This window comes from Miscanthus floridulus, chromosome 13 (assembly GCF_019320115.1).
Source record: "Miscanthus floridulus cultivar M001 chromosome 13, ASM1932011v1, whole genome shotgun sequence".
NCBI classification, from domain to species: domain Eukaryota; kingdom Viridiplantae; phylum Streptophyta; class Magnoliopsida; order Poales; family Poaceae; genus Miscanthus; species Miscanthus floridulus.
In genome coordinates this window covers 5,328,757-5,355,571 of record NC_089592.1, presented here as the reverse complement: position 1 = coordinate 5,355,571, position 26,815 = coordinate 5,328,757, and the positions used below count along the sequence as shown (strand labels likewise).

The following is a 26,815-nucleotide window of genomic DNA, read 5'->3' as shown; positions in this document are numbered from 1 at the left end:
CCACCCCCCTAAGGAGGAGCAGGGATCTAGGGGTTCACCCCCAAACGTATCCACCACCCAATAGCGCTGATGTAAGTCACCAATTCCTCTGTTTTTCTCTATTTTCATCATGACTCATGCTTTTCTTTCTCGCAGTGTCTTGAGGCAGCGCAATCTTTTGGCGCTGGAGCCAAAAAGAGCGTCACCCTTCAAGTAAGGCGGTAGCCATCAGTTGATGTCGCACCCATTTTGGGCGGGAGCAGCGCTGGTGTGACTGCGTCGTCGACCAGTCATGCACCGCCCATGGTGGCGCCTGTGCCCTCTACGGGACAAGCAGGAGCCAAGGCTTGAGGGATGCCATCAAAGGTTGCTAAGTAGCCAGCGACGGAGGTGATTCCGCTACTGACGACGGGGTGGATAGAGCTACCGACCGCGCTTGTGGCGTCAACCACGATGGGCGTGATGCCACCAGTCGAGGCCCTACCAATGTAGGTAGAGATGGCAGCAGCTATGATAGGCAAGACATACCCAGATGCAACCATGGCGATGCCTGAGGCAGCGGCACGATCTGGGCCACCGGTAGCCTGAGTGATGGAGCTCGACGTGGGCTGGACAGAGGGGGATGTGGCTGAGGGGTCCTTGGGCGTCATGGTGGTGGCAAAGAGGACCGGCAGGGAATCATCCCTGGCTCCGACATCGGGGGGCAGCCACTCGCCCATGTGGGATGAGCCCCTGCTCTAGTGGAGGAATCCGTGGGACCCAACATCGACACTCTTCACCCTCGATGATGCCACTGAGAGCATGGAGCGGGAGAGTCTCCACGATGGGATTGCGGCCATGCTAAAAGCCTTGGACCATGCCAGGGGTGCCCTGCATGAAGTCGTCGTTCCCACTGGCTGGGTATTCACTTGACCTTGCCTTCTCGCCTTCTTCTTTCTTCATGTATTTTTGTGTTCTAGCCATCATGTTTTTTCAGTCTCTTATCGCTCATAGCCAGGAGAAATCCTGGTTCCTTTGTGAGCAAAAGGAGAACTAGGACCGCCTTGTCAATGAGGTGTGGCCGCACGGGGATGTGACCACCCAGCTCATTGCAGCCCAATAGAGGGTGTCCCAGCTGACTCCCCTTACCGAGGAGGTGGATAGTCTCCGACTATGGGAGGCCAAGGCCCATCGACATGAGGAGGAGACCGAGAGGGCGTTCGAGGCCGTATCGGCAAGGGCACGGCAAGATGATGAGGAGGCCGCTAGATTTAGGAGGGAGCGAGATGAGCTGCTTTAGAGGGATGCTGAGACCCGCCGGCGGATCCTCAACCTTCTAGCTGAGGCTAAGAAGAGGCGGATCCTCGACCTTTTGGCTAAGGAGAAACTCGTAGACCTAGAGCGGAGGGCGAGTCTAGATCTCGAGGCGATCGCTCGACTATGTAAGGAGCGAGATGAGCTGCTCCAAACCATGGGGAGGCTCCGCTCAGAGTGTGGTGCGGCCCATGATGAGCACGACCAGGCCGTCCGAGAGCGCAACGAGGCACAGTAGAGGATCGGCTCCCTCTACGCTAAGCTCGGAACCATGACAATTTAGAGGCTAGAGGCCAAGGGTGTCTCTACCAGGCTAGCCACGGAGCTCGCCAAGGTGAGGAGGAACCTTCAGACAGAGAGAGATGAGCTTAGTATCTTGAGCACCGCCCTCAGAGTGGTCTATGACGACCTGGAGGTGGTACGGTCGGAGGGGACCAGTTCGCTTGTGGCCCGTGCCATCAAGATCATGGCATGGGTGTGCCAGCTCGAGAGGGACGCCCTTCGCACTAGGGTCCATCAATCCTTCGTGATTGCTCATTCTCATTATGGGGACAGCATTGACCTAGAGACGATGAGCCTTGGCTTCGCGCCTAGCTACACTAACACCAAGCTGGATGAGATAGAGGCGGTGGTGGCTCCTCTTTCATGGGACCTGGCAGATAAAATGGAAGACATAGTTCTACCCCAGAGGGGTAGTTAGTCAGATAGGTCAAGTAATCATTCATGTAACAAGCAGACAAACTCTGGCCCTTCTGCACTATCGCACGAACTTATCATTTTGTTTTGTTTGTCTAAGTTTGTTTTTCCTCCCTTTTTATGTGTGGAAAGGGGTTCGTGAGTTCTGACCCTTCCTTTTGTTAAAACCACGGGGCCCGAGGTGTAGGAGGGAAATTTAGATCGTGCTGGTCAGTAAGAGTGCCGTAGCCATAGTGGCATAGGTTTCCCATAGTCCAACCAACGATGCTCAATCGCTTGTTTCCGCAGACCTTGCCACTATATTTATCATGAGGAAGAGGTCGGGTATGGTGACTATTTTAGAAAGGGTGTATTTATACCCTTATCGGCCCCCGAGTGAGATTCGACCCCTTACAGTTGTTGGGGTCAGGTGTCACTAAAGATCATGGAGAGGATAGCGAGATTAGTAGGAGAAATCATCTCTTGTTGTCGTACATACCCCCTCCCTAGGATTTGAGCTATCGTTCTATGACCACGCGTTCGGTCTCCTTGCGAGTCCAACTTTCGTCAAGCCCCCTCACTTAGCTAGGGTTTGATCAAGGGTTGGCTCAACTTTGTGATTATTGCCCCATCCGTGGTTTTCGTAGCCGGAGGTGACTTGTCGTCTATCTGCGACCATGTATTCGGTCTCTTTGTGATGCCGAGGCCCCGAACCCCCACACATAGCAGGGGTCCATCCGGGGGTCAGTTTGTCTTGAGATCATCATCCCTCAGGCATCCATTCACTAGAACGAAGGGGCTTAGCCATGCCATGCTTTCCTTGCTGGACGGAGCACGGTGTTCGATGAGTTGTTAATGGGCCTTTTCGAGTGGAGCCTCGGCATCCACTTCTTTGGGGGCCTGGTTCGAGGTTAGCTAGTGATAGTCTCTAGATTCTAGGTGGTCGGTCCATATAGTTCTCGGATCTGTTCGACCGGTCTGAGGGCTCGATGCCTTTCTTCGAGGAAAAACCAAGGACCCTGCATCATCCAAGACTTGAAACGAGGGTCAGGACGCCCGAGGTGCTCCGCACGCTTTAGGTATTGGCCACTAGTAGGCCCGTCCTTAACCTCTCCTCACTCTAGGGTGCCCTAGAGTGGCTGTGAACCCACTGGTGAGTGAGCATTCAAACTCCTAGGCATTAATGGGCCGTAGGAGCATTTTTAGCTCTGTATCCCACTTACCTGCGGTGGCCTGTAGTCTTTGAAGGTGAATCGTCGCTCGATGGATCCTTTGCGGGGAAGATTTGGATAGGCATGCGCTCATGTTCTGAAAGCTTCCTGGAGCCGTTTGATCAACCTAGGCACAGGTTTTACCTTGATGATAAGATGATGGGTTTGGGAAGCTCTTACCGGCTATGATTGAGCAGGATTCGGGTCCGTTGTTCATGATGGGGTTGGCATGATCCACATGGGGCATCCTATTGCTCCCTACCTATTTCACGGCGTCGGTCAAGCCATCCAATTGACTTGTGTTACCTACTAGGACAAGGTTTTCATGCGGAGACAGAGGATGAGAACATCCCACGCGAGAATTTAGTTTGGGCAGATAAACCAGGCAGGGAACTCATGATAAATGGACAAGCTCTTAAATTTTGTTATAGCAAATAGATTTTTAGTTCTTCTCCCCTTTTTGTATAAAAAGGTTAGTGCATTCCGACCCTTTTTGTCGTTAAGGCCATAAAACCTTGGGATGCGGGTGAGCCAGTTCTAATCACGCTGGTGAATAGAGGCGTTGTGGCCAAAGGGCTATAGGTTTCCCAAAGCTCGACTAGTTATACTTAGAGCCTGTTCCCGTAAACCTAGCTCCTTGGTTTTAATGTGAAAGGGGGTCGGGCGCTGAGAATGTTTGCTAGGCGGATAGATTTTTAAAGCGTACCGGCCCTTTCAATGCCTAAGGCCCAAAAGCCCGAGGTGCAGAAAAGAAACTCTGATTATGCTGGTGAGCAAAGACGCCGTAGCCGCTGGGGCATAGGATTTTCGCGGTCCGACCAGTTTTACTCATGGTTTATTTCCGTAAACTTCGCTTTTGGGTCTTAATTGTGGAAAAGGGGTGTACGTAGAGATTATCTACTTGATAGATCTATCCTTATTAGCACCCGAGTGAGGCCAGACCCCCTATTGTTTGCTAGGGTCAGGTGTCACAAAAGATCGGGGAGTTCGATAGCGAAACTAATAATAAGAGGAAGTATGCGATTATTAGGGGTAAAAGTGTCATAGTTGCACAATGTTTCAGGCATCAACGAAGATCTCGCCATTGAGTTTGTAGGCACCTGGCCGAAGTATCTCCATGACGATGTGCAGTCCCTCCTATGGTGTGGAGAGCTTATGGCAGTCCTTGCATACTTCGCCAAGGGAAGGGGGGTGACGTCGTGTGCTTCGTCTAGCTGGGCTCTGTCCTATGCTCCCCTTATTAGAGCTTCCAGGCAAGAACTGCTTCAAGAGAACGTAGTCCTTATACAGGGGCTTGATGGGGAAAGCATGGTTCGGGCATGGCCCTTCAAGCAGCTTCTCAAAGTGGCTTGGGGTGCCCTCCACAGGCTTTTGGCCCCCCGTGCAGTCAGCGTTGGCCACTAGCGAGCTCCCACGCCGCCGCTTGTTCTTCCTTTTGTTGAGAGGCTTGGAGGCGCCTTTGTTGGCATCCTCGTCCCACTTTGCCTTGCCCTTGAGGGTGTGTCGGTCAAAGGCCTGAGGTCCCATCAAGTAGGGCTCAAGCTTTGGTCCTCACTGCTGTCATAGCGTCCGCCATGATGTGGATGGTAGCCACGGCTAGCCCCTTCCTTTGCATCGCCATAGGCATGCCTGCGGGTGTTGAGGGTGCCGTGGGCATCGCGATGGAGGCCAAGACGCTCATGTACAGGAACTATGGTGCGTGGCTCACCGCCCTGTTGGGCCTGCTAGACCGGTATGTCCTCGTCGAGTTGTTTTGAGGGCGCTTCGTGTCTACGAGCGTTGGGGGTGTCACGCGTGTCACGGTGGAGCTCGAGATGCTCATGCACCAAACCTGCGGTGCAAGGCCTTCCGTAGTCGACGCTGAGGGGCTAGTTGCTTTCGGGGGCGTGGACCTCCGTTGTAGGTAGCTATAGCTCCTTGGGCGCCTCGGTGATTGTGTCAAGGCTAGTGAAGAGGAGGGATTGTGTGGCAGCGGAAGACCGCACCAACTCTCCCACTATCGTAATAATGAAGTCTAGGTTCCCAAAATGCATGTGCGTGCCTAGGACCCAGCTGTTTTCTCCTCCCGGTTCCCCTCTCTTGAGCTTTTGATGGATTTCAACTTACTGCGGGTTTGAGGGTGATTTGAGTGGATGGATTCGTGCTAGAACCTCTAAGGAACATGTTTACCAAGTGGTTTGGGCAGATTCCTCACGATCACTTAGATCCATCACTTTTACGAAATATTGTAAAAACCCTAACTATTTTAATGGATTTTTCGATCTGCATTGATTCATTGACTTCTGGGTGATGATCTTTGGGAAAAAGCTTCTAAGCACCCAAGGGAACCTCTCTGCAAAATTTCAGATTTTATAGAGTACGTTTGAATTTATTTTGATTTTTTCTTGGAGAGATTTTAGCTGAAATCTGCAAAAACCAGCCGAGGCCGGTTTTTCAACTTGCTCCGATTGAGCTCATTTTTATTGGAGATCTTCTCCTTGGTGTTTTAAGGTCCCCCACCAAGTTCAAGTCTATTCAAATTCGTTTGATCGATTATTGACGTTTTCTCCTTTTGGCTCAAATCTGAAAATCAGTCTGAGCCAGATTTGGAAACTGGCCTAGGCCAGTTTTTCAACCTTCTCCAATTGAGCTATTTTTGGTGAAGATGTTTTTCACAATGTTTTAAGCCTCTCCACAAAATTTCATGTCTTTTGGAGGACGTTTGGTTAGTGTTTTGTGTTTTGAGCACTTGGTTGGACGGAAGAAAAATTGGATTAGGCTACCATATTCATCCCCAGTCTAGTCGCCTTGCTCGGTCCTTCGTATATACAAAATATAGTCAAGATAAGTCATATACAAAATATGGTCAAGGTAAGTTGTATTTGGTTGAGAAATCGTTCCGTCGATCAGCATACACAATACACACATAGCACAAGGGGAATGAGACCTCTTTCTTTATTTTTCTTGTAGTATACAATGTACATCTATGATTACAGGCCGGGGCGTCTCCCCATTCTTCTTATAGCCGAAGAGGCTGCTCGATATAAGAGCTCCTTTGACTTCTCCCATTGACTTTGCCCCTATCCTCTGCACGCCTCATGTACCTGGGTGAGCGCATGGTCATTTTTGTGACCACATGATTCGCCCACAAGTAATTTTTCACAACAGAATCCATAATGATGTCAAGTAATGTGGCGGGCGCCCTGGGGCAGACCCCAAAAGTCTATAGCCTTTGCGTACTTTTCCAGTTCTAGAATATTAATTTTTAATGTACGCTCATTCACATATGGGTATTTAACGTTAGATTTATTTCCAAAAGTATCTTAGTTATCGACTTTGCTTCTATTAGTGCTTGATGTGTCTCTAAATTTGGTATTAGTTGTTATATGTTCACCCAGGCTCTAGCAATTCTCTAGGTCCGCCACTGGGTGTGCCTATAATACGCTGTGTTGTACCGAATTGAATTGCTTTGCTTCTCTAAACTAAAGTGGAGGAACCTTTTACTCTAAAGAAATTCCTATCCACAATCACTGGAGACCTCATATTGGATAGATAAATGGTCTATCATTATGTATTAATATAAGTCAAGATGTGGTGAGCGTGGTGCTATGTAGCGGGGACCATAATGTCCCCATGTCGCTCTAGCCACACAGATTATTTGCACTATGTTATCTTAATATATTATCTATATAAACAGAGACAGAGTTCCTAGTTCTGCAATTGTCCAGTCCAGCACTCTGCCCAGCCTCCTAAATTAGTACCTTGGCTTTGTTCAGCTCTGATGGTCTGTTCTATTTCTTAGGTATACTCACACACCAGCATAAATAGTGGGCTCTAAGCAAGCCCATGGGCTAATTACAATTTACAACATTAGGCAGCCCAACACTCCCCCATGTGTGAGCTCTTCACTTTGCAGATTCTTGGCATAGTGTGCAATGTGTAATGCAATATACCATGTGCACTCATGTGGAGGATTACCTAGGGTAGAATATTACCTCCATGGTCTGCTGTTTTCCTTTCTCTTATAACTTTATAAGTAACCATTTGGGTTTACAATCCCAATGTTTGACTTTTATCCCATGTGTGTGCATGCAGGACATTTTGCACCATATATATTCCCTGTTGCCACTGCGTGATGCTGCCCGTGCTGCTTGCTCGTCTCATGCCTTTCTACGTTTCTGGAGATGTCATCCCAATCTAACCTTAAACTGGCATATCCTTGGCTCAAATGCAAATGCATCTCAAGGGAATTTCAGCTGCATAATTGACAACATCCTGAGGAACCACTCAGGCATCAACATTAAGATACTCAAGCTTCAGTTATATGGCATTTATGATGCCTGCCAGTATCTGGACAGTTGGCTTCAGTTGCTGTTAAACCTGGGATTGAAGAACTCACCATTGAGCTATGTTACCGTCGGGGTCCGCCGACCCCGACGACTTGGCCACGGCATCATGTATCCTACGATATTTTACCGGTCTAGACCCCGGCAAATAATACGTTTTGACCCCGGCGCAAATCTCCAACCTATACCGTCTGCCAGAAGCACAAACAGACTAGTACGCGGCCTTTCATCTTATAGGTGAAGCACACCAATGGTACATGCGCGCAACGAAGGATACACCCATGATAGAGTGGGCGTACTTCACCGAGAGCATCATCCGCAACTTCGGCACCGACCGCAACACCACCAGCGACCTCTCACCTCCCCGTCATACCGGCTACGTGAACGACTACATCGACAACTTCATCGCCTACGCTCTGCGCACTGGCATCTCCAGCGAACAACATCAAGTCAGCCTCTTTGTCAACGGGTTTCAGCATGTGCTCCGAGAGGTGGTTGTGTGGCACCACCCTCGCTCCATGGAGACAGCCATCGACCTCGTCCGTACCCGGGAGGTGGAGGCCCCGGCGCCTACGGCCACCAAGACGAGGCACTCAACCCCGATTGACGGCGACCGCCACGACATCACACCACAAGGAAACACCGACAGCTCCAATATTGGATCATCTGCGGATCCACTACAACCCACCTTCAGCGGAAGCTGCGACATCGATAGGCACCCCAGCCTGCATCCATTCGTCGGCACCAACACCAGAGCAGCAACCTGTGTTGAGCCAGATCCGGAGATCCTCGCTCAACTCCGCATTGCCGCACCAGATGAGAGCGAACTCCAAATCATCTCCGCCACCATTGAAGTTCAGGCGGCGACATCAGCCTGGTCCCTCCAACATGGGATCATCCGCTACAACGAACGATACTACATTCCGGTAACTTCACCTCTGTTACATGACTTGCTCGAGTCATTCGGAACCTCAGCTCCGCACCCTCCTGGCGATCGACCTTCACACAGTGACATCTTCACCGACAACACAAGCTTTCCCCTCAAGTATTCTACTCCTTGAGGCATGGCCACAGCGCATACTCCCATCGGCAACGATTGTCCTCATCGACAACAATGGCCAACAGTTCCTCTCCATCGACGACACCTACATCGGCAGGCAGCACGCCGATGGCCCTCTACTAATCTCTCCGGCAAATGACAACACCGGCGATCTCCTCTTCGACACGCTAAAGCACTTCACCATGACACCACCGACCATCATCGCTACAGCGTTATGTCGGCGCATAAGGAGTCAGGTCGATGCCATATAGGTGCACTCACTTCCACGACCTTCATGGGTGATGCAGACACTACACTTTCTGGGAACGCTTCCCGACGCCGCCATCCACGCAGCCCGTTGCATCCATGAACCACTGGATGGCTCGGGAACCAACAACTACTACATCTCTGGCTACTTCGGCTCCTGTAGCTACTACTTCAAGTTCGCCGACTACCACATCAGCACCAATCCCTTCAACGACACCTTGGGCTACTTCACCGATCAGATTGCGGAGCTACCAGCAGACACCAACCCACCACCAAAGCTTGTCAAAGTCTGGACAATGATTCAGCGCGAGGACGCGCTGATCGGAGAAGGGGGGAGTGATGTCATATGTCTAATGGGGCCTACAGGCCCATTTGGCCCAGCTGGTCCGGGCGCCAGCAGCAGCGGCACCGCCGCCACTGCATGGGGCAGCAGCAGCGCCGACGCCTAGGGGAGGCGCACAAGCGAGGGCGGATCCCCAGCCGCTCCACTATCCATATCCGGAGGATCTCCAATAGGAATAGGATTAGTTAAGATAGGAATGAGTCCATATCTATAAGGACTTCCCTCGTTAGATAAAAATCTACCCAGGATTACAAGTAGAGGGGCTATGTAATTATGGGAATCAAGAAAGGATTGCCTCAAGGCCTATCTCTCCTTCCCCTTCCTCTCCCTGCGCCGACCTCCCCCGCTCCCTCTGCCCTAGCTGCCCCCCCCCCCCCTCCCTGCCTGTCTCCCCTACCTCCCTCTACCCTAGCCGCCGCCACCTAGGAGCCCCCTCCCTGCCGGGCTCTTACAGATACCTTGCGTCCTGTGCAGCTCCATAGCCTGAAGGTTTCTTGTTGCCTGAAGCTGCGAGTGATAGAGAGCAAAGCTCGAAATCTCTCCTGTTTGTATCCTTGAAGTAGGGAGTGTAAAAGTCTCACTTGGAGAAACACTGCAAATGAAGAACCTGTGCATGGGCCGTTCCAACCTAGTCTGTTACGCCCGTGTTAAATTTTCATCCAGTATGCCAAACCTCAAGACTCTTTCCATCAACTCACATTATGAGGTACGCATTTCCTAAAACATTAGTTTTTGTAGACTAGGGGATGTATATATGAATATAACTGTAGTCATACTTTTTTTTGTATATCTAATCTGAAACATCTTTATCTTGCAGAGGGTTAATACACCAATGCTTCGTACCAAATTCCTATTCCTCAAGTGGCTGTCTATTTATCTGAGATTGACCTCTTGCCCATCCTATGACTATTTTCTCTGGTTTCTTTCCTTGACGCTTCTCCCTCCTTGGAGACTTGGTTGTTGGATGCAAGACGCTGTTCATTCCATCCTGCAAAATATTTAGTAACTGCTGGATCCATTTTCACTCTATTTTATTTATGATGTCTTTTCCACCCCACACAGGTAGCTGAGGAAAGTATGCATCATGAATCAATTTTCGGAGACGGCTCCTTGCAGTTGAGGCAGATGCCTGAGCAGCACCATGGCCGCCTTAAGACTGAGGTTCAAAGGCTTCAACTCAGCCAAGAGCTTGGTTGAGCTAACGTGTTATATTCTCAGGAACGCAAAGTCACTTGGCCGGCTCACACTGGATACCACTTATGGTGATCCTAAGTGTGATAGCGCAATGTCCGGTGGCAGGTGCACTCCCATGAGTAAAGATTTTCTCATGGAAGCGCGTAGAGGGGTTGCGGCAATTAGAACGTACATTGAAGATGAGGCTGTGTTTAGTTCGTGAATTTTGAGAATTTGGCTACTGTAGTACTTTTATTTTTATTTGGTAATTAGTGTTCAATCATGGACTAATTAGGCTCAAAACGTTCGTCTCGCAATTTCCAAACAACTGTGCAATTAGTTTTTTTTCGTCTACATTTAATGCTCCATGCACGTATCGGAAGATTCGCTGTAATGGCACTGTAGCATTTTTTGAAAAACTTTTTGGGAACTAAACAAGCACTGAAGTTCCATCTACTGTTAGGCTGACGGTGGTTGAGCACTGTACTCGGTGCCATGCTGACGACTTATCTGAATAGGTCAGATTAGATTTGGATGAAGCTTGCTTTTTTTTTTCTTGGATTAGGTTGCAAGGACTGTTCAATGTTTATCACAGAATCAGAGCAGGTGTGTAATATTTGTAGGCATGGATAGACCATGCTTTGTATCTTGTCTTATTGGACCCGCACCCCTTCAATTCAGATCAGTGTCGCTTTTCTTTGGTATATCAGTCATATACGTGGATTTTTGTTTGTGGATCGAGATGAGCTGGATTCGTTTGTGGAATGTACGTTCTCAATCGCTCTTTTCTTTTTGAAAACGGCAGCGTCCACACGCCTGTGTCCGTCTGGACACCCGCGGCTGCTCCGTCCGCTCGGATTCACGTGCCGCTCGCGCCGGCTCCGTTTCCCATGCTCGCATCCGAACTGTCCGCTTCAGATCCGCTGCCCACGCTGTTCGGATGACTCGCCCCCGCCTCTTCCACACCGGTACGGCGCCCGTCTCTTCCGGGCCGCCGGGAAGACTCGCCCCGCCTCTTCCACAACAGCACCACGCGCCCTGTGCCTCCTCCCCACACCGCTGCTTGACGACCTGCGCCTCTTCACCTCCTCCCCACACCGCCGCTTGACGACCCGCGCCTCTTCCACGCGTCGGTGACCACGGCTTGGCCCTGCCCGTCCTCATGGGCACCAACACCGGCGGTCTGCACTTGCAACATGAAACACTCGAATGCAACATACATTTAAAACAGATAAAACATTTGGGACATACGCTTTGCAACATGTGTGTGAAACATATGCAACATCTAGATAAAACAATTGCAACATGAAAAAACACTTACTGCAACATAAGACTGAAACAACTGAAACATTTTGAATATGCTGTTGCAACATATGTGTGAAAACATATGCATCATCTAGAAAAAAAAAACGATTGCAACATACGTATGAAAACAGATGAAACATTTTGAACAAACGCTTGCAAAATGCTTCTGAAATACTTGCAACATATGCAACATTCCCTAATCTACTTTTGCAACATCCGTAACAAACAATTGCAACATACCTTTGAAACGACTGAAACACCAAAAACATACATTTACAACATAGGGGAGGGGAAGCCTGGGCTGATCGATTCCAACCATTGGGGTCGAAGCCGACGGCGAGCGGCGGCACACGAGCACCCGCCACCAGCGCCACCAGTACCGGGCTTGCCTCTGTGACGTAGGGTATGGGGGGCGAGGAGCTGAGCGCCATGGCTGCCGGGGTAGGGGGAGCTCGGTCACTGGGGTGAGAGAGGGCGCCGCCGGGGGGTGGGGAGGGCGCCGCCGGGGGTGGAGGAGAGCTACCCACTCCTTTGCAACACGGTCGCGTCACCTCCATGGATCTCGCCGGAGGTGAGTGGATCTCGCTCCCACTCCATGGATCTCGCCAGGGGTATGGGAGAGGGCCACCGGATCTGCGGGCGTTGGGGGTTCCCGATAGGGAAGGACGCCGGGCGTTGTTGCGTTGCGGCAGGGGATGAGGAGCACGGAAGGGGTAAGGGCAGGAGCGGAGCGATGCGTGCGGGAGTTGATTTTATTTTTTTAGGCAAGCAGTGCATGCGGCAGTGAGTGGAGCGAGGCGTCCGGCCTTCGGGACATCTTAATGGTAGCATTACTGTATTGAAAAGGAAGCGGAAAAAGAACTAGAAATACTCTGATACATGTTTCTCTATTATCTACACATGCCATTATTAAACAACTATCCTCCACAGCCCGTTAGGTAAAAGCTAATAAAAATACACATATACCGTATTTCTCTACTCATGCATGCCATTATTAGAGTAAGTCAAGCCAGCCATCTCATGCACTTAAGTATTTAAAGTTGACTTAGAAAATATTCATAGTTGCAATTTATTTATTTATTTTGTGTCAAACATAGTCGAAAAATGAAAAATATATAGCTCAACAAATGTTTAAAAATAAAGATAAAAAAGCTTGTTAATCAGAAGGGTTTGAAGCATTGCGAGGTATGGTTCCAGGATTGCCACCACACCCACAGGTTTGGGAATCAGCATGCACATCAATAATTCAATACTGTTCGCTAGGCTGAGCCAGGGTAAAAATACGATTTGTTGATTTGTTGTGAGAGAAGAACATCGTACCATGGCTGATAAGTTCAAGCGAACAGGGCCATCATGTGAACTTTTAATACCAAAGTAATTATTCCAGGCACGTACGGGAAAACGGTAGCACACTTGTTCAGAGAACGGATACAATTAGTGTGAAAACAACACTCCAATATATATGTTCCATAAAAAATAGCGAGAAATGAAACAAAGCAAAGCACATACATACATTGATACATGTGACAACTTAGAGATACACTAGTGTCCTGTGACGGAGCAAGGAATAATGCAAAGGGTTTACCAGTCACAAGTTGCTGGCTACATCTCTGACCAAGTCTTCTCAATTTCAGAAAAGAGGGGCTTGACGGTCTTCCTGAGCCCGAAATCAGTCCCAGCGAAGAGCATGCAGCTTTCAAGTTCAGACATGGTTTTCGAAGCTTCCGAAAGTGAACTCTTAAATCCCTTGTTTCTGAAGATTTCCACATACTGTTCGCACAGCATCACTGATTTAGCAATCTGACCGCAAAGCTTCACAATTCTCAGACAATCTGCTGTTGCATGACGGTTGTCGTCTATTATGGTCTTGAGCTTTTCCACAAATGCTTCACGTCGTTGCTCCTCACTTCCTGCATTGTTCTCGTTCTGAACGGCAATCTGAATTGCACCATCCAAATCTGCGCTGTCCAGCTTATCACATATGACCTGTGCAAGGGACAAAAACGCTTCTTGCTCCTCTCTTTCTTGATCAGAAATTTCCTCTGTTTCTGTGTGGTCGCCGTCTGTACAAATGATTTGCATTTCTTCATTATTTGTGGATACATAATTTCCCTGGTTCTCCTCGTCTCCTAATGCAGCAGGATTGTTCTCACCCGCTGAAATTTTTCTTTGTTGCGATTTTGTTTTAATTGACATTATTTTTCCAAGGACCTGCAATGACAAAGTTACTTATTAGTTCTCTCTGTTTTACTTTTATAATGGCTTCTTAGTGCATTAGCATTTTCTGGGTGCCAAGCCCAGAACAGTATTTTTTTTCTTGAAACGAAGTCTCATCTAAAATGAATGGGAATGGAATTCAAATCAATGCGCACTTGGTGCTTGTAATTAAATGAGAAGAGAAAAAAACTTTTATGTTAACAACTTAACATGCTTCAAAGTATACTTATTATTTTCAGGAAAATTAAAACGGAAGTGTTGTGCTACTGATGTATTTTGATTAGATTAGATTAATATATTTGCACACTAAAAATCTAAAATATACTTGCGCACTCACCTTTGGCAGTATTTCCTTCATAGTACTGTCCACATTACAGTGAGCATACAGGTTCGCCATTATCTCTGCTGCTATTGTTCTCCGTGTGATGTTGTATCCATCAAGTATTCCAGTGAGATGACCAATAATGCCGTCTTGTGTGGTCATGATGAGGGCAGAGTTACTTTCCCTGTTAGCTGACAGGGATACCAGTGTCCTCCCAGCCATGGCGGCACCATCTCCATCAGCAAGGAAGAAGAGCTGCAGCTGCTTTGTGACGAGCACCTTTTTTATTTCCTCGGTGAGGTTGATAGACAAATCCAGTGCCAATTCTGTGAGGATCTCCATGGCTACCAGCTTCAGTTCTTGGTGATGAGCTTCATTGTTGCCCAGTTCAAGAATGCTCTTTAGGTTGCTCAGTGCCTGAACATTATTTGAGAAGATTTCATGGCTGCCGTCTGGAGCGCGGATGAGCTGGTACAGCACCTTGAGGCATCTGGTTACAATGTCAGCCCATGCCTTATTTTTGACATCTTCAATTAAGGTCGCTGAGTAGACGGGTGCCGTGATCTTGGGAAGGAGGCCGGGTGTCCTGCATATGATCCTGCGGTTGTCGTCGTTGTTGGACGCCAGCCTCTCGAGGATGGTCAAGCCTTGCTGAACCAGCTGGTTGCTTCTACCTCCTTCCCTCTTGTTCCGATGACGGTGTTCTCTTATCGCCATTCTCTGCTGGTCCATCATCAGTTTCCTGCGCTCCAGCCAGTCTGGTCCTATGTCTTCGTCTTGCTGATGCAGGGGCGGGTCATCAGGGACAGGGTCTTGGAACAGGGAGGATATGCACCGCATAGCCCCAGGGTAATTGGATAGATCATCTATGTGGGCAGCAACATCGGCCACGATCGTCGCCGCGAGCTCTCTAATCTCCTTTTTATCTTCTAGGCTGCCGGTCACTGCATAGCATCTACCGCGGCAGAATTGAACACAGGCTTCATCTAGGCGGCGGCGGCTGCTGCTGCTTATCATAAGTGAATCTATCAGTCTCTGAATCCTGTGTCTCGAGGGAAGCAGCACCCAGCTCACATCTTCCCCCTTGTTAACGAAGGCGCTGAGTAGCCTTGCACCATACTGGTAGTCCTCCTGGGATTCAGAATCCAGCAACACAGCGCCGTACTTGATCAAGTCCATGCCCTTGATGGATAGAGGATCCTTCCTGCATTTCGCGCTGATATCAGAAATGTACCTGCCGATGGCATCCTCGCCCCACTTCTCTGACAGCTGCTCCAGTGATTGGAGGCGTCTGACCACATTTGCCTCGTAGATGTACATAGGTAGTAGCAATACCAAGAACATGGCGCCTTGGAAAATAATAAGTGAATAGAATATGTTCAGTGTTGCCATCATGTCTGCCATGCTGTCAGTCCCATCCATGTGATAACCGTGATTCAGCTTCGCTATGCGCCATGACGAGATCCCTGCACAGGCCAATGGCCCGAGCACGTAGAACAGCCAGACGCACCAAAACAGGACCGTCAATGGCCATAGCAATGCTATTAGTACTACTAGTAGTGCAGGAATACGAGCGATAAGGAAGTCCCCGGCACTGAATAGTTTCATCCAAAATTCCACGAAATATTGTAGATTGGTCCTCCCAGTCCTGTAAAATCCTGCGGGCAACAAGCATGCATAGTCCGTCAGTGTCCTACCCATCTCATGTGCGCCCCTCCCAAAGTCATTAGTGAAGAGTTCATTACTTAGTCATTGCAACTTCGCAATATATGCATGTCCCCTTGTTCCTTTTCTCCCCCCCCCCCCCCCCCCTCCTCTTTTTTTCTTTGTTACCTACCGGCACTACGTCAAAAACAGTGTGTAGCAACGGGGCTTTTTTTTAGGAGTGGCTGGCATTGGAGCAGCCTCTACAGTGATATGCTCGGGCTCCAGCACAACAGCCGTCCCTACAAATGGCACAGTAAGGACAGCTGGTAATACGAGCCGCCCCTACAAATACGTCGATTTGTAGGAGCGGCTAGTATATAGAGACGGCTAGTATGTAGAGGCGGCTATTACCAGCCGCCCCTGCTATGTCAATTGGTAGGGAAGGCTGAATCACCAGCCACCCCTACAAATGTCCGCTGTATATATAGTAGCCACCTTCTTCCACCTCGGGTCACTGTCTCCAACCCGAGCAAAAAGGTTGGGAGCCCTTGAGCTCCTCCAAAAAATTGCTCTACTAAGGGGGAGGTTTTGATCTCAAATACTTTGGTGAAGAGGTTGTACTAGGTAAGAAAATGTTATTACAAGCCTTTATTTGAAGTTTTAATGGTTGGTTAGTGATCGTAATTAGAGTTTTGCTTTTCTCTCTCTTTTATGGTGCTTGAGCTTTATATGAAGCAAATTAGACTCTAGTTTTGAAGCTATTAGTGTAAATTAGTTAGATAAATGAGATTACACCCTTTATTAGTCGATCTTGCTTGATTTTAGTTGAGATTACACCCTATTTCATGTATATTTCATGTACATGTAGATTTAGATCTAGATCTAGGGTTTGTTTTTTTATTTTAATTTTGTAAATTTATGTTTCATGAAATTGGAATAGGGTTTGCATGAAAGGTAGTGGGTAAAATATTAATTGTTGTAAATTGTTGTCTTTGAAATTATTTATTTTAATTAATAAATATATATTTTTAATTATTTATTGATAAATAGGCCATTAATTAATTACCCTTTACCATGGTGTGCGTTTGATATGCTTCATGTAATTTATTTTATATTTATATATATCTGAAGTATATAGAATTATTGTCAAGTAATTAATTATTAATTTGATTCCTTTACATATATATCTGAATTAGTAGTCCTTTAATGTATTTTCTTTGATTGTTGTGTTTTAAAAGATTGGGATGTATGGTTCGTTAAGGTTCAAGGCAGGTTTCCATGAAGAGGTAGACAAATTTATTGAAGCCGCAGAGAAGCATGCAGCGACGTTGATAGAGAATAAGGGTACAATTATTTGTCCCTGCAAAGATTGCAAGAACCTTATGGCATGGACAGATGTGAGTATCATCAGAGAACATTTGATTGTGCGAGGATTTGTTGAGGACTACAGTGTGGATTCATCATGGTGAAACAACGGTTGTTGATAATGATGACGATGATGAAGACGACGACGCTGAAACCCGAGAATACATATCCCAATACTCAGAAGAGCTTGATGTACGAATGGATCCTGAGTTTGGCAATGAACAAGGTGGTGATGCTGGTGGTTGGGATGGTAATGATGAAGGTGGTGACAATAATGATGGGGGAGCACGTGTTGGTGATGAAGATGATTTTGATGATTTAGAGGAAATAATTCGGGTCCTTAGACTAGAGATTTTACTAAAGAGCCCGAAAGGTCTAGAAAATTTGAAAAGGGTTACAAAAGCATCGAAGAAGACTATGTATGGTGTTGAAAAGGGTTGTCAGACACATTGAACATTTCTATGTTTTGTGCTTGAGCTACTCATCCTGAAGGCTAAGTATGGCTAGTCAGACTGTAGTTTCAATGATCTATTGCGTCTTATGTCATGGGTCCTACCACAATCAAACTCAGTTCCCGCCAACACATACCAAACGAAGAAGGTCATAAGTCCATTTATAATGAGGGTTGAAAAAAATCCATGCATGCCCCAACCACTGTATCTTTTTTCGTGGCAAAACATTCAGGTCACTGGATAAATGTCCCCGGTGTGGGGCCAGCCGATACAAGAGCAATGGCCTTTATAGTGGGGACAAAGCCTCCACGGGGAGAAAGAGGAATAAGAAGGGTATGAAAAAGGTGGTACAAGAATCTCAGCCCCTAGAGGACACTCTATTAGGCAACGATGCAAAGCAGAGAAAAATTCCTGCCTTGGTAATTTGGTACCTACCAGTGACCGACCACTTGAGACGTATCTTCCTAAACCCTAAAGAAGCCACACTCATGATATGGTGGGATGATGAGCGCAAGGTGAATGATGATAAGATTGCACACCCGACTGATTGTAGCTAGTGGCAAAGGATCAATGAGAAGCATAAAGAATTCAGCAATGATCCAAGGAATGTATGGTTTGGCTTGAGCACCGATGGAATGAATCTCTTCAATGAGAGGATGAGCGACCATAGCACTTGGCCAGTGATCTTGACCATGCACAATATCCCAACGTGGTTGTGTCAGAAGAGAAAGTACCTTCTCCTCACTATTTTTATTTCTGGCCCTAAACAACCCGGCATTGATATAGACGTGTTCCTCGAGCCTTTGATGCAAGAAATGGAGATGCTATGGAGGCATGGGGAGCCGATGTATGATGCATTCTAAAAGGAGGACTTCATATGTAGAGCAATAATATTTGTTACTACCAATGATTACCCCGCGCTGTTTGCTTTGTCTGGACAGATCAAAGGGAAGACGGGATGCTTAGTTTGCTTGGATGGTACTACATGGGTGTTCCTGGATACATCCAAGAAGATAGTTTACCTAAGGAATCGGTGCTTCTTAAAGACAAGTCACAAGTACCGCAGCCTATTGTTCTCTAGATTTTATGACAACACCCTAGGGATTGAACCCCCTCCGGAGAGACATCATAACGGAGAACATGTGTACATAATGGTGAAAAACATACGTGTCATCTATGGAAAGAAGAATCTAGATGGGACGAATAGAGATAGAAGCACACCTCCTATTGAAGGCGTACCTTTCAAGAAACAATCGATCTTCTTTCAGTATTTGCATTATTGGCCAGACTTGGAGGTCCCCCATGCCATTGATGCTATGCACGTGTAGAATAATGTCTTTGAGAGTCTCATTGCTACCTTGATGGACACATGCAAGTCAAAGGATGGTCTGAAATCATAGAAAGACATGGTGCAGCTAAACATGATGCCATAGCTTCACCCGGTACCTGAGGCTAATGGAAAATACACTCTGCCCGTGGCGTGCTTCAACCTAACACCAGAAGAGAAGAGAGCTATATGCACTTTCCTGAGGGGGGTCAAAGTCCCAACTAGGTTTTTAGCGAATGTGAAGAAGCTAGTGTCGATGAAGGACTTGTCAATAACACACTGCAAGGCTCACGATTGTCATGTGATGCTGACAGTGTTTCTACCTATTGCAATCAGGGCTATAAAGCTAGAGTTCTTGAAAATGGCCATCACCCGCATGTGCTACTTCTTTTCAAAGATCTCACAGAAGATGATTGGCAAGAAAGAGCTGAGTGACCTACATGAATTTGTGGTGGAGACACAAAACCAACTAGAGATGTGTTTACCTCTTGCTTTTTTATATAATGCCACATCTCATGATTCACTTGGTTCATCGGATACAGGTGTTGGGCCCTTGCTACTTGCATGAAATGTGGTCCTACGAGTGGTTCGTGTTGGTTCTAAGCCGATACGTGCATAATTGAGCATACCTAGAGGGCTCCATGATAGAGGGTTATAGTACTGAAGAAGTTATCGAGTGCTGTCAAGAGTACCTAAAAGTATAGAAAGGGATTGGTAAACCTGATTCTCATCACAAGGGTAGGCTAGCTAGGAAGGGCACTAGTGGTAGAAAAGTGTTCATCGACCATGATTATAAAGAAGTGAGTCGGACGCATTATAGTGTCTTGCAGAGTACACAACTGATGCAACCGTACATTGATGAAAACTTGGCTATCATTATGGAGGAGAGAAATGGTCATTCAGATGATTGGGTCATGAAACAGCACAAGCAGGGTTGAAGGACCAAAACATACCACCTGGAGAAACCATAGACTCTATTACCATCAGTAGGTTGGCGGAGGGGCCATCGAGACAAGTGACATCTTGGAAAGCTTATGACATCAATGGGTACACGTTCTATACCCATGCAAAGGATAGTAAATATGTGAACCAAAACAATGACATTCGAATAGAAGTTCTCTATGGAGTGGGGCAAAAGATCCAATACTTTGGCATCATTGTAGAGATATGGGAACTTGACTATGGAAGGGATATAACGGTGGCCCTGTTTTGATGCTGCTGGATCAAACAACACCAACTAAATGAGATTAGATTGAGAGTCCTGGACCTCGAGAATCTAGGTGTTGGTGTTTTGAGTAAGCACCGGCTAGTAAATTTGTATATTGCGTCTCTGACCCAGATGGTGTGCTAAGAGGACACAAGGATTATACTAGTTCAGGCCAAATGTCCCTATGTCTAGTTTTGAGTTGCTCGTGTTACTAGCATTGAGTTTGTAGTAGAGAGTTACAAACTGGCAAGAGAGGGAGATAGCTCCCAAGTCTCTAGTGTGATGCGGTGTGTTTGTTTGATGAATCGATCCCCTTAGTGGGACGCCCGGCTTTCCCTTTTATAGGTCAAGGGGAAGTAGGGTTTTTTACCACCGAATGGAGGAGGAAAAAGGAAAGAGAAATAAGGCTTCTGGAGGTGCGCCGTTCTCCTCTTCGCGTGGGTCCCGCTGACCCTGTAGATCATGGTGGCAGTGGCATCATACCAGGGGTCCTATTGGCTGCTGCAGCTTATGTGTGGGCATCGTGCGTCATTCATGTCTTCTGTCCTATCCGAGCAGACGGAATGGTCAGAGGGTCCCCTGATAGAAAGCCATGCAGGGGGGTAGTGGTACAGTGCCAGTCAACTAACGCCGATTTGACTTACGTTGGACGGTGGTTAGGTAGGGAGTTGGAAGCACAGTGACGATGTGTCCATCACTATGGGCGATGTGAGTTCCCTAGAATGACATGTCATGGGGATGGGTCGTGCTGAGATGTGACCGCTCCCTGCACGATGCCAGAAGTTTGACCTTGAATGGTACTCTCTGGCCCGTAGTGGTTGGTTGCAACATGAGCTTCTGTTAGGAACTATATTTGAGGGATCGGGCGAGGCAGAGCTGGCCCATAGGGTTTGGCCGAGGCGGAGCCTACCCTCGGGAGTCAGCTAAGGTGGAGCCTACCCATAGGAGTTAGCCAAAGTGGAGCCAGCCCTCAAATGTCGTGCGAGGTGGAGTTGGTCCTCAGACATCAGCCGAGGCGTAGCCGGCCCTCAGGGGTTGGTCGAGGTGGAGCCTACCCTTGGGAGTCAGCTGAGGCAGAGCCGACCCTAGGGGGTCTGGTGAGGTGGAGCCCATGGCCTTAGTGTCCACTGAGGTGGAGACAACCCTCGAGGGTCGGACGAGGTGGAGCCCGTAGCCTCGATGGACAGACAAGGCGGTGCCCAGCAAGAGGTGTAGTCGCGCTCCTAATCGCTCAGATGAATCAACCATTGATGATTATTATCTCCTCCTCTTTGGATACCCTAGTATTGGTCCCCGACAGTAGCCCCTAGGCGATTCGGGTAGAATCACCTGGGGGTTTTTTCAACTTGCTAGTGGGGGCGCGCGAGCGCACCCAGTGGGTGTAGCCCCCGAGCCTACGGAGGAGTAGAATACTCCTTCGGAGGGTTTGTGTAAGGGAGGACCCTGAGGGCCCTAGCCTTCCTTTGTCGCCCATGGCATGTTCTAGGAACGGTGATTCCTTCTTACCAAGGTCAAACGCTTCACGGGTATGGCCGTGAGTTTTGGTGGTTCGTTAGCTGGATAGCTCGATTGGGGTCCAGGCATCCCATTCATGGGGATCTAGCTAAGGTTAGCCTGGATGAGGCCCAATCGTGGGCTGAGATGTCCATGGCGCTCGTGCGCCTAGGTACTGGCTGCTTGCGGGGCCCATCTCCCTCCATCCCCAATCGCAAGGGTGCTTGGCGTGGCTGTCGAACTTGCTGATGGGCCAACCGTCGAACCCCTAGGCTCAAACGGGCCATAAAGGCATTTTTTGATCCGTATTCCTCTTACTCGTAACGAGTCATGGCTCACCTAGGGAGGTGAAATGTCTAGTGCATCTTTCGAGGGAAAGGATAGGGATTGCGTGCGCATATCCCGTGGCATGACATTATAGCAGATCATGGTGGATGCAGAGATCTAGGCAGACAGTTGGTTTCCTCGTGTCCATCGCCCCTATAAAACAAGTGGGTTCGCCCCTAGGGTTTCTTACCTTGCCTTTTAGCCTTTGCATCTGCAACCTCTGCCGCCAATCGCCTAGGCTTCCTGCATTTGTGTCTTCGGCCGTCGTCGAGCTTGTGTTCACTTGCTTCCATCTTCCAATGGATCCATGGTGCCGCTCTAACATCACGTTTCAGCATATGGAGGGCCTCATCCATCACGGTCTTCTCTGCATGCGGACCATGGATGAGTGGCTACTGCTCGGTGAGGAGGATGTGCCATTGCTGCCCGCTGGCTACATGGTGTCGTTTGCGCACTTCCATGAGCGAGGGTTCACTACCCCTCCTCATAGATTTCTTGGGGGGCTATTGTACTACTACAAGATTAAGCTACAACACCTTAATCCTAATGGAATCCAGCACATGGTGGCATTCATCGCCCTGCGTGAGGGGTTCCTAGGGATTAGTCCCCACTTTGATCTGTGGTGGCACTTATTCACCGTTACCCTCTAGAAGAAGAGGGAGAAGAAGCAGGAGTTCAATATGCCGATGGGATGTGCCGGCATCCACCTCCAGAACAACTGAGTCAGCGAGTACCTATCGATGTGGCTGTCGACCTCCAACAAAGGGTAGCATTCGCATTGGTTCTATCTCAAGAATGACACTACTGCCACCCTGCTAGAGTTCTTCGGGCGCTTAATCGAAGAGGCCCTGGATTTGTGGAAGTGGGGTGTCCTGGAGAAGGACAAGAAGAAGATCCAGGACCACCTTGTCGCCATCTGTATCCTGAAGGAGAGGGGCCTAAAAGGGTCGGGCATCATCAGGGCCTACCATGTGAGAAGGGTGGCGCCACTGATGAGGCGCATGCTTCCACTGTATGCGATGGCGCCTGAGGCATCATTTGTCAGGATGGTGCTGGCTGAGGGAGTGCTCTCCCCCTCTAAAGTCACGTAGCGCATCAAGGAGGCGATGGAGCCATCTCAGGATGACGTAGGCGTCCCTCTTGATTTTGTGTACCTGGTGCCGGGACACCCTTCGATGGGGCTGGAACTGGGCTAAATCATCTTTGTAAGTTTCCTTTCCTCATGCCTCCTCTTCAATTGATCTCTCGACCTCTTGAAACTGACATTGAGATGGGGGGACTAGCCGATGGACCTCATCCTTATGGATCTCCTAGCTCTACTGCCGAGGGATCCATCCATGAGGGCGGCAAATCGCGTCAAGGCTGAGCGGTAGAGGAAGGCGAAGGAGGACGAGAGGAAGAAAAGGCAGCAGAAATTGCGAGCGCGGGAGCAAGGGGAGGACACTAATAGTGACGATGACAATGATGAGGAGGACGATGATGAGGTAGTTGGTGACACCGAGTGTGATGACTTGGAGAGCGAGGATGTGGTGATAGGTATCCGCTCGTCCTTGTAGGGGTCGGGGCCCTTCCCATTTCATGGTGGGGAGGGCACGTTCGAGAGGCCAACGGAGACAGGCTGGATAGTCAGCTTGCCCTAGGAGCCAACGGGGGCGAGCGGGCCTACCGCCATGCCCGAGGTGCCAGCGGAGGAGGGTGGCTCTGCCGTCGTGCCCCAAGATGCAAGCGAGGCAAGCCCCTCTGCTAGGGAGCAGGGGGCGTGCTTGAAGCAGCCCCACCCCCCTAAGGAGGAGCAGGGATCTAGGGGTTCACCCCCAAACGTATCCACCACCCAATAGCGCTGATGTAAGTCACCAATTCCTCTGTTTTTCTCTATTTTCATCATGACTCATGCTTTTCTTTCTCGCAGTGTCTTGAGGCAGCGCAATCTTTTGGCGCTGGAGCCAAAAAGAGCGTCACCCTTCAAGTAAGGCGGTAGCCATCAGTTGATGTCGCACCCATTTTGGGCGGGAGCAGCGCTGGTGTGACTGCGTCGTCGACCAGTCATGCACCGCCCATGGTGGCGCCTGTGCCCTCTACGGGACAAGCAGGAGCCAAGGCTTGAGGGATGCCATCAAAGGTTGCTAAGTAGCCAGCGACGGAGGTGATTCCGCTACTGACGACGGGGTGGATAGAGCTACCGACCGCGCTTGTGGCGTCAACCACGATGGGCGTGATGCCACCAGTCGAGGCCCTACCAATGTAGGTAGAGATGGCAGCAGCTATGATAGGCAAGACATACCCAGATGCAACCATGGCGATGCCTGAGGCAGCGGCACGATCTGGGCCACCGGTAGCCTGAGTGATGGAGCTCGACGTGGGCTGGACAGAGGGGGATGTGGCTGAGGGGTCCTTGGGCGTCATGGTGGTGGCAAAGAGGACCGGCAGGGAATCATCCCTGGCTCCGACATCGGGGGGCAGCCACTCGCCCATGTGGGATGAGCCCCTGCTCTAGTGGAGGAATCCGTGGGACCCAACATCGACACTCTTCACCCTCGATGATGCCACTGAGAGCATGGAGCGGGAGAGTCTCCACGATGGGATTGCGGCCATGCTAAAAGCCTTGGACCATGCCAGGGGTGCCCTGCATGAAGTCGTCGTTCCCACTGGCTGGGTATTCACTTGACCTTGCCTTCTCGCCTTCTTCTTTCTTCATGTATTTTTGTGTTCTAGCCATCATGTTTTTTCAGTCTCTTATCGCTCATAGCCAGGAGAAATCCTGGTTCCTTTGTGAGCAAAAGGAGAACTAGGACCGCCTTGTCAATGAGGTGTGGCCGCACGGGGATGTGACCACCCAGCTCATTGCAGCCCAATAGAGGGTGTCCCAGCTGACTCCCCTTACCGAGGAGGTGGATAGTCTCCGACTATGGGAGGCCAAGGCCCATCGACATGAGGAGGAGACCGAGAGGGCGTTCGAGGCCGTATCGGCAAGGGCACGGCAAGATGATGAGGAGGCCGCTAGATTTAGGAGGGAGCGAGATGAGCTGCTTTAGAGGGATGCTGAGACCCGCCGGCGGATCCTCAACCTTCTAGCTGAGGCTAAGAAGAGGCGGATCCTCGACCTTTTGGCTAAGGAGAAACTCGTAGACCTAGAGCGGAGGGCGAGTCTAGATCTCGAGGCGATCGCTCGACTATGTAAGGAGCGAGATGAGCTGCTCCAAACCATGGGGAGGCTCCGCTCAGAGTGTGGTGCGGCCCATGATGAGCACGACCAGGCCGTCCGAGAGCGCAACGAGGCACAGTAGAGGATCGGCTCCCTCTACGCTAAGCTCGGAACCATGACAATTTAGAGGCTAGAGGCCAAGGGTGTCTCTACCAGGCTAGCCACGGAGCTCGCCAAGGTGAGGAGGAACCTTCAGACAGAGAGAGATGAGCTTAGTATCTTGAGCACCGCCCTCAGAGTGGTCTATGACGACCTGGAGGTGGTACGGTCGGAGGGGACCAGTTCGCTTGTGGCCCGTGCCATCAAGATCATGGCATGGGTGTGCCAGCTCGAGAGGGACGCCCTTCGCACTAGGGTCCATCAATCCTTCGTGATTGCTCATTCTCATTATGGGGACAGCATTGACCTAGAGACGATGAGCCTTGGCTTCGCGCCTAGCTACACTAACACCAAGCTGGATGAGATAGAGGCGGTGGTGGCTCCTCTTTCATGGGACCTGGCAGATAAAATGGAAGACATAGTTCTACCCCAGAGGGGTAGTTAGTCAGATAGGTCAAGTAATCATTCATGTAACAAGCAGACAAACTCTGGCCCTTCTGCACTATCGCACGAACTTATCATTTTGTTTTGTTTGTCTAAGTTTGTTTTTCCTCCCTTTTTATGTGTGGAAAGGGGTTCGTGAGTTCTGACCCTTCCTTTTGTTAAAACCACGGGGCCCGAGGTGTAGGAGGGAAATTTAGATCGTGCTGGTCAGTAAGAGTGCCGTAGCCATAGTGGCATAGGTTTCCCATAGTCCAACCAACGATGCTCAATCGCTTGTTTCCGCAGACCTTGCCACTATATTTATCATGAGGAAGAGGTCGGGTATGGTGACTATTTTAGAAAGGGTGTATTTATACCCTTATCGGCCCCCGAGTGAGATTCGACCCCTTACAGTTGTTGGGGTCAGGTGTCACTAAAGATCATGGAGAGGATAGCGAGATTAGTAGGAGAAATCATCTCTTGTTGTCGTACATACCCCCTCCCTAGGATTTGAGCTATCGTTCTATGACCACGCGTTCGGTCTCCTTGCGAGTCCAACTTTCGTCAAGCCCCCTCACTTAGCTAGGGTTTGATCAAGGGTTGGCTCAACTTTGTGATTATTGCCCCATCCGTGGTTTTCGTAGCCGGAGGTGACTTGTCGTCTATCTGCGACCATGTATTCGGTCTCTTTGTGATGCCGAGGCCCCGAACCCCCACACATAGCAGGGGTCCATCCGGGGGTCAGTTTGTCTTGAGATCATCATCCCTCAGGCATCCATTCACTAGAACGAAGGGGCTTAGCCATGCCATGCTTTCCTTGCTGGACGGAGCACGGTGTTCGATGAGTTGTTAATGGGCCTTTTCGAGTGGAGCCTCGGCATCCACTTCTTTGGGGGCCTGGTTCGAGGTTAGCTAGTGATAGTCTCTAGATTCTAGGTGGTCGGTCCATATAGTTCTCGGATCTGTTCGACCGGTCTGAGGGCTCGATGCCTTTCTTCGAGGAAAAACCAAGGACCCTGCATCATCCAAGACTTGAAACGAGGGTCAGGACGCCCGAGGTGCTCCGCACGCTTTAGGTATTGGCCACTAGTAGGCCCGTCCTTAACCTCTCCTCACTCTAGGG

The 26,815-nt window shown here is 49.2% G+C and overlaps 1 protein-coding gene across 3 annotated transcripts in view; it reads right to left on the bottom strand.

Moving 5' to 3' along the window:
- The window catches only part of LOC136501658 (uncharacterized), a 54,846-nt gene that overhangs the window by 10,733 nt on the left and 17,298 nt on the right, over positions 1 to 26,815 (bottom strand). The window contains exons 2-3 of one of the 3 annotated variants that reach the window (XM_066497172.1): positions 14,165 to 15,807; positions 13,014 to 13,821 (exon numbers count right to left, since the gene is read on the bottom strand). The exons of the other annotated variants lie outside the window; for them this stretch is intronic. Of the exons in view, the coding sequence (XP_066353269.1) occupies positions 13,213 to 13,821; positions 14,165 to 15,757 (2,202 nt within the window). The 5' untranslated portion in view covers positions 15,758 to 15,807 and the 3' untranslated portion in view covers positions 13,014 to 13,212. Of the gene's footprint in view, positions 1 to 13,013; positions 13,822 to 14,164; positions 15,808 to 26,815 lie in introns of those variants that run through there. 3 annotated transcript variants of the gene reach the window in all.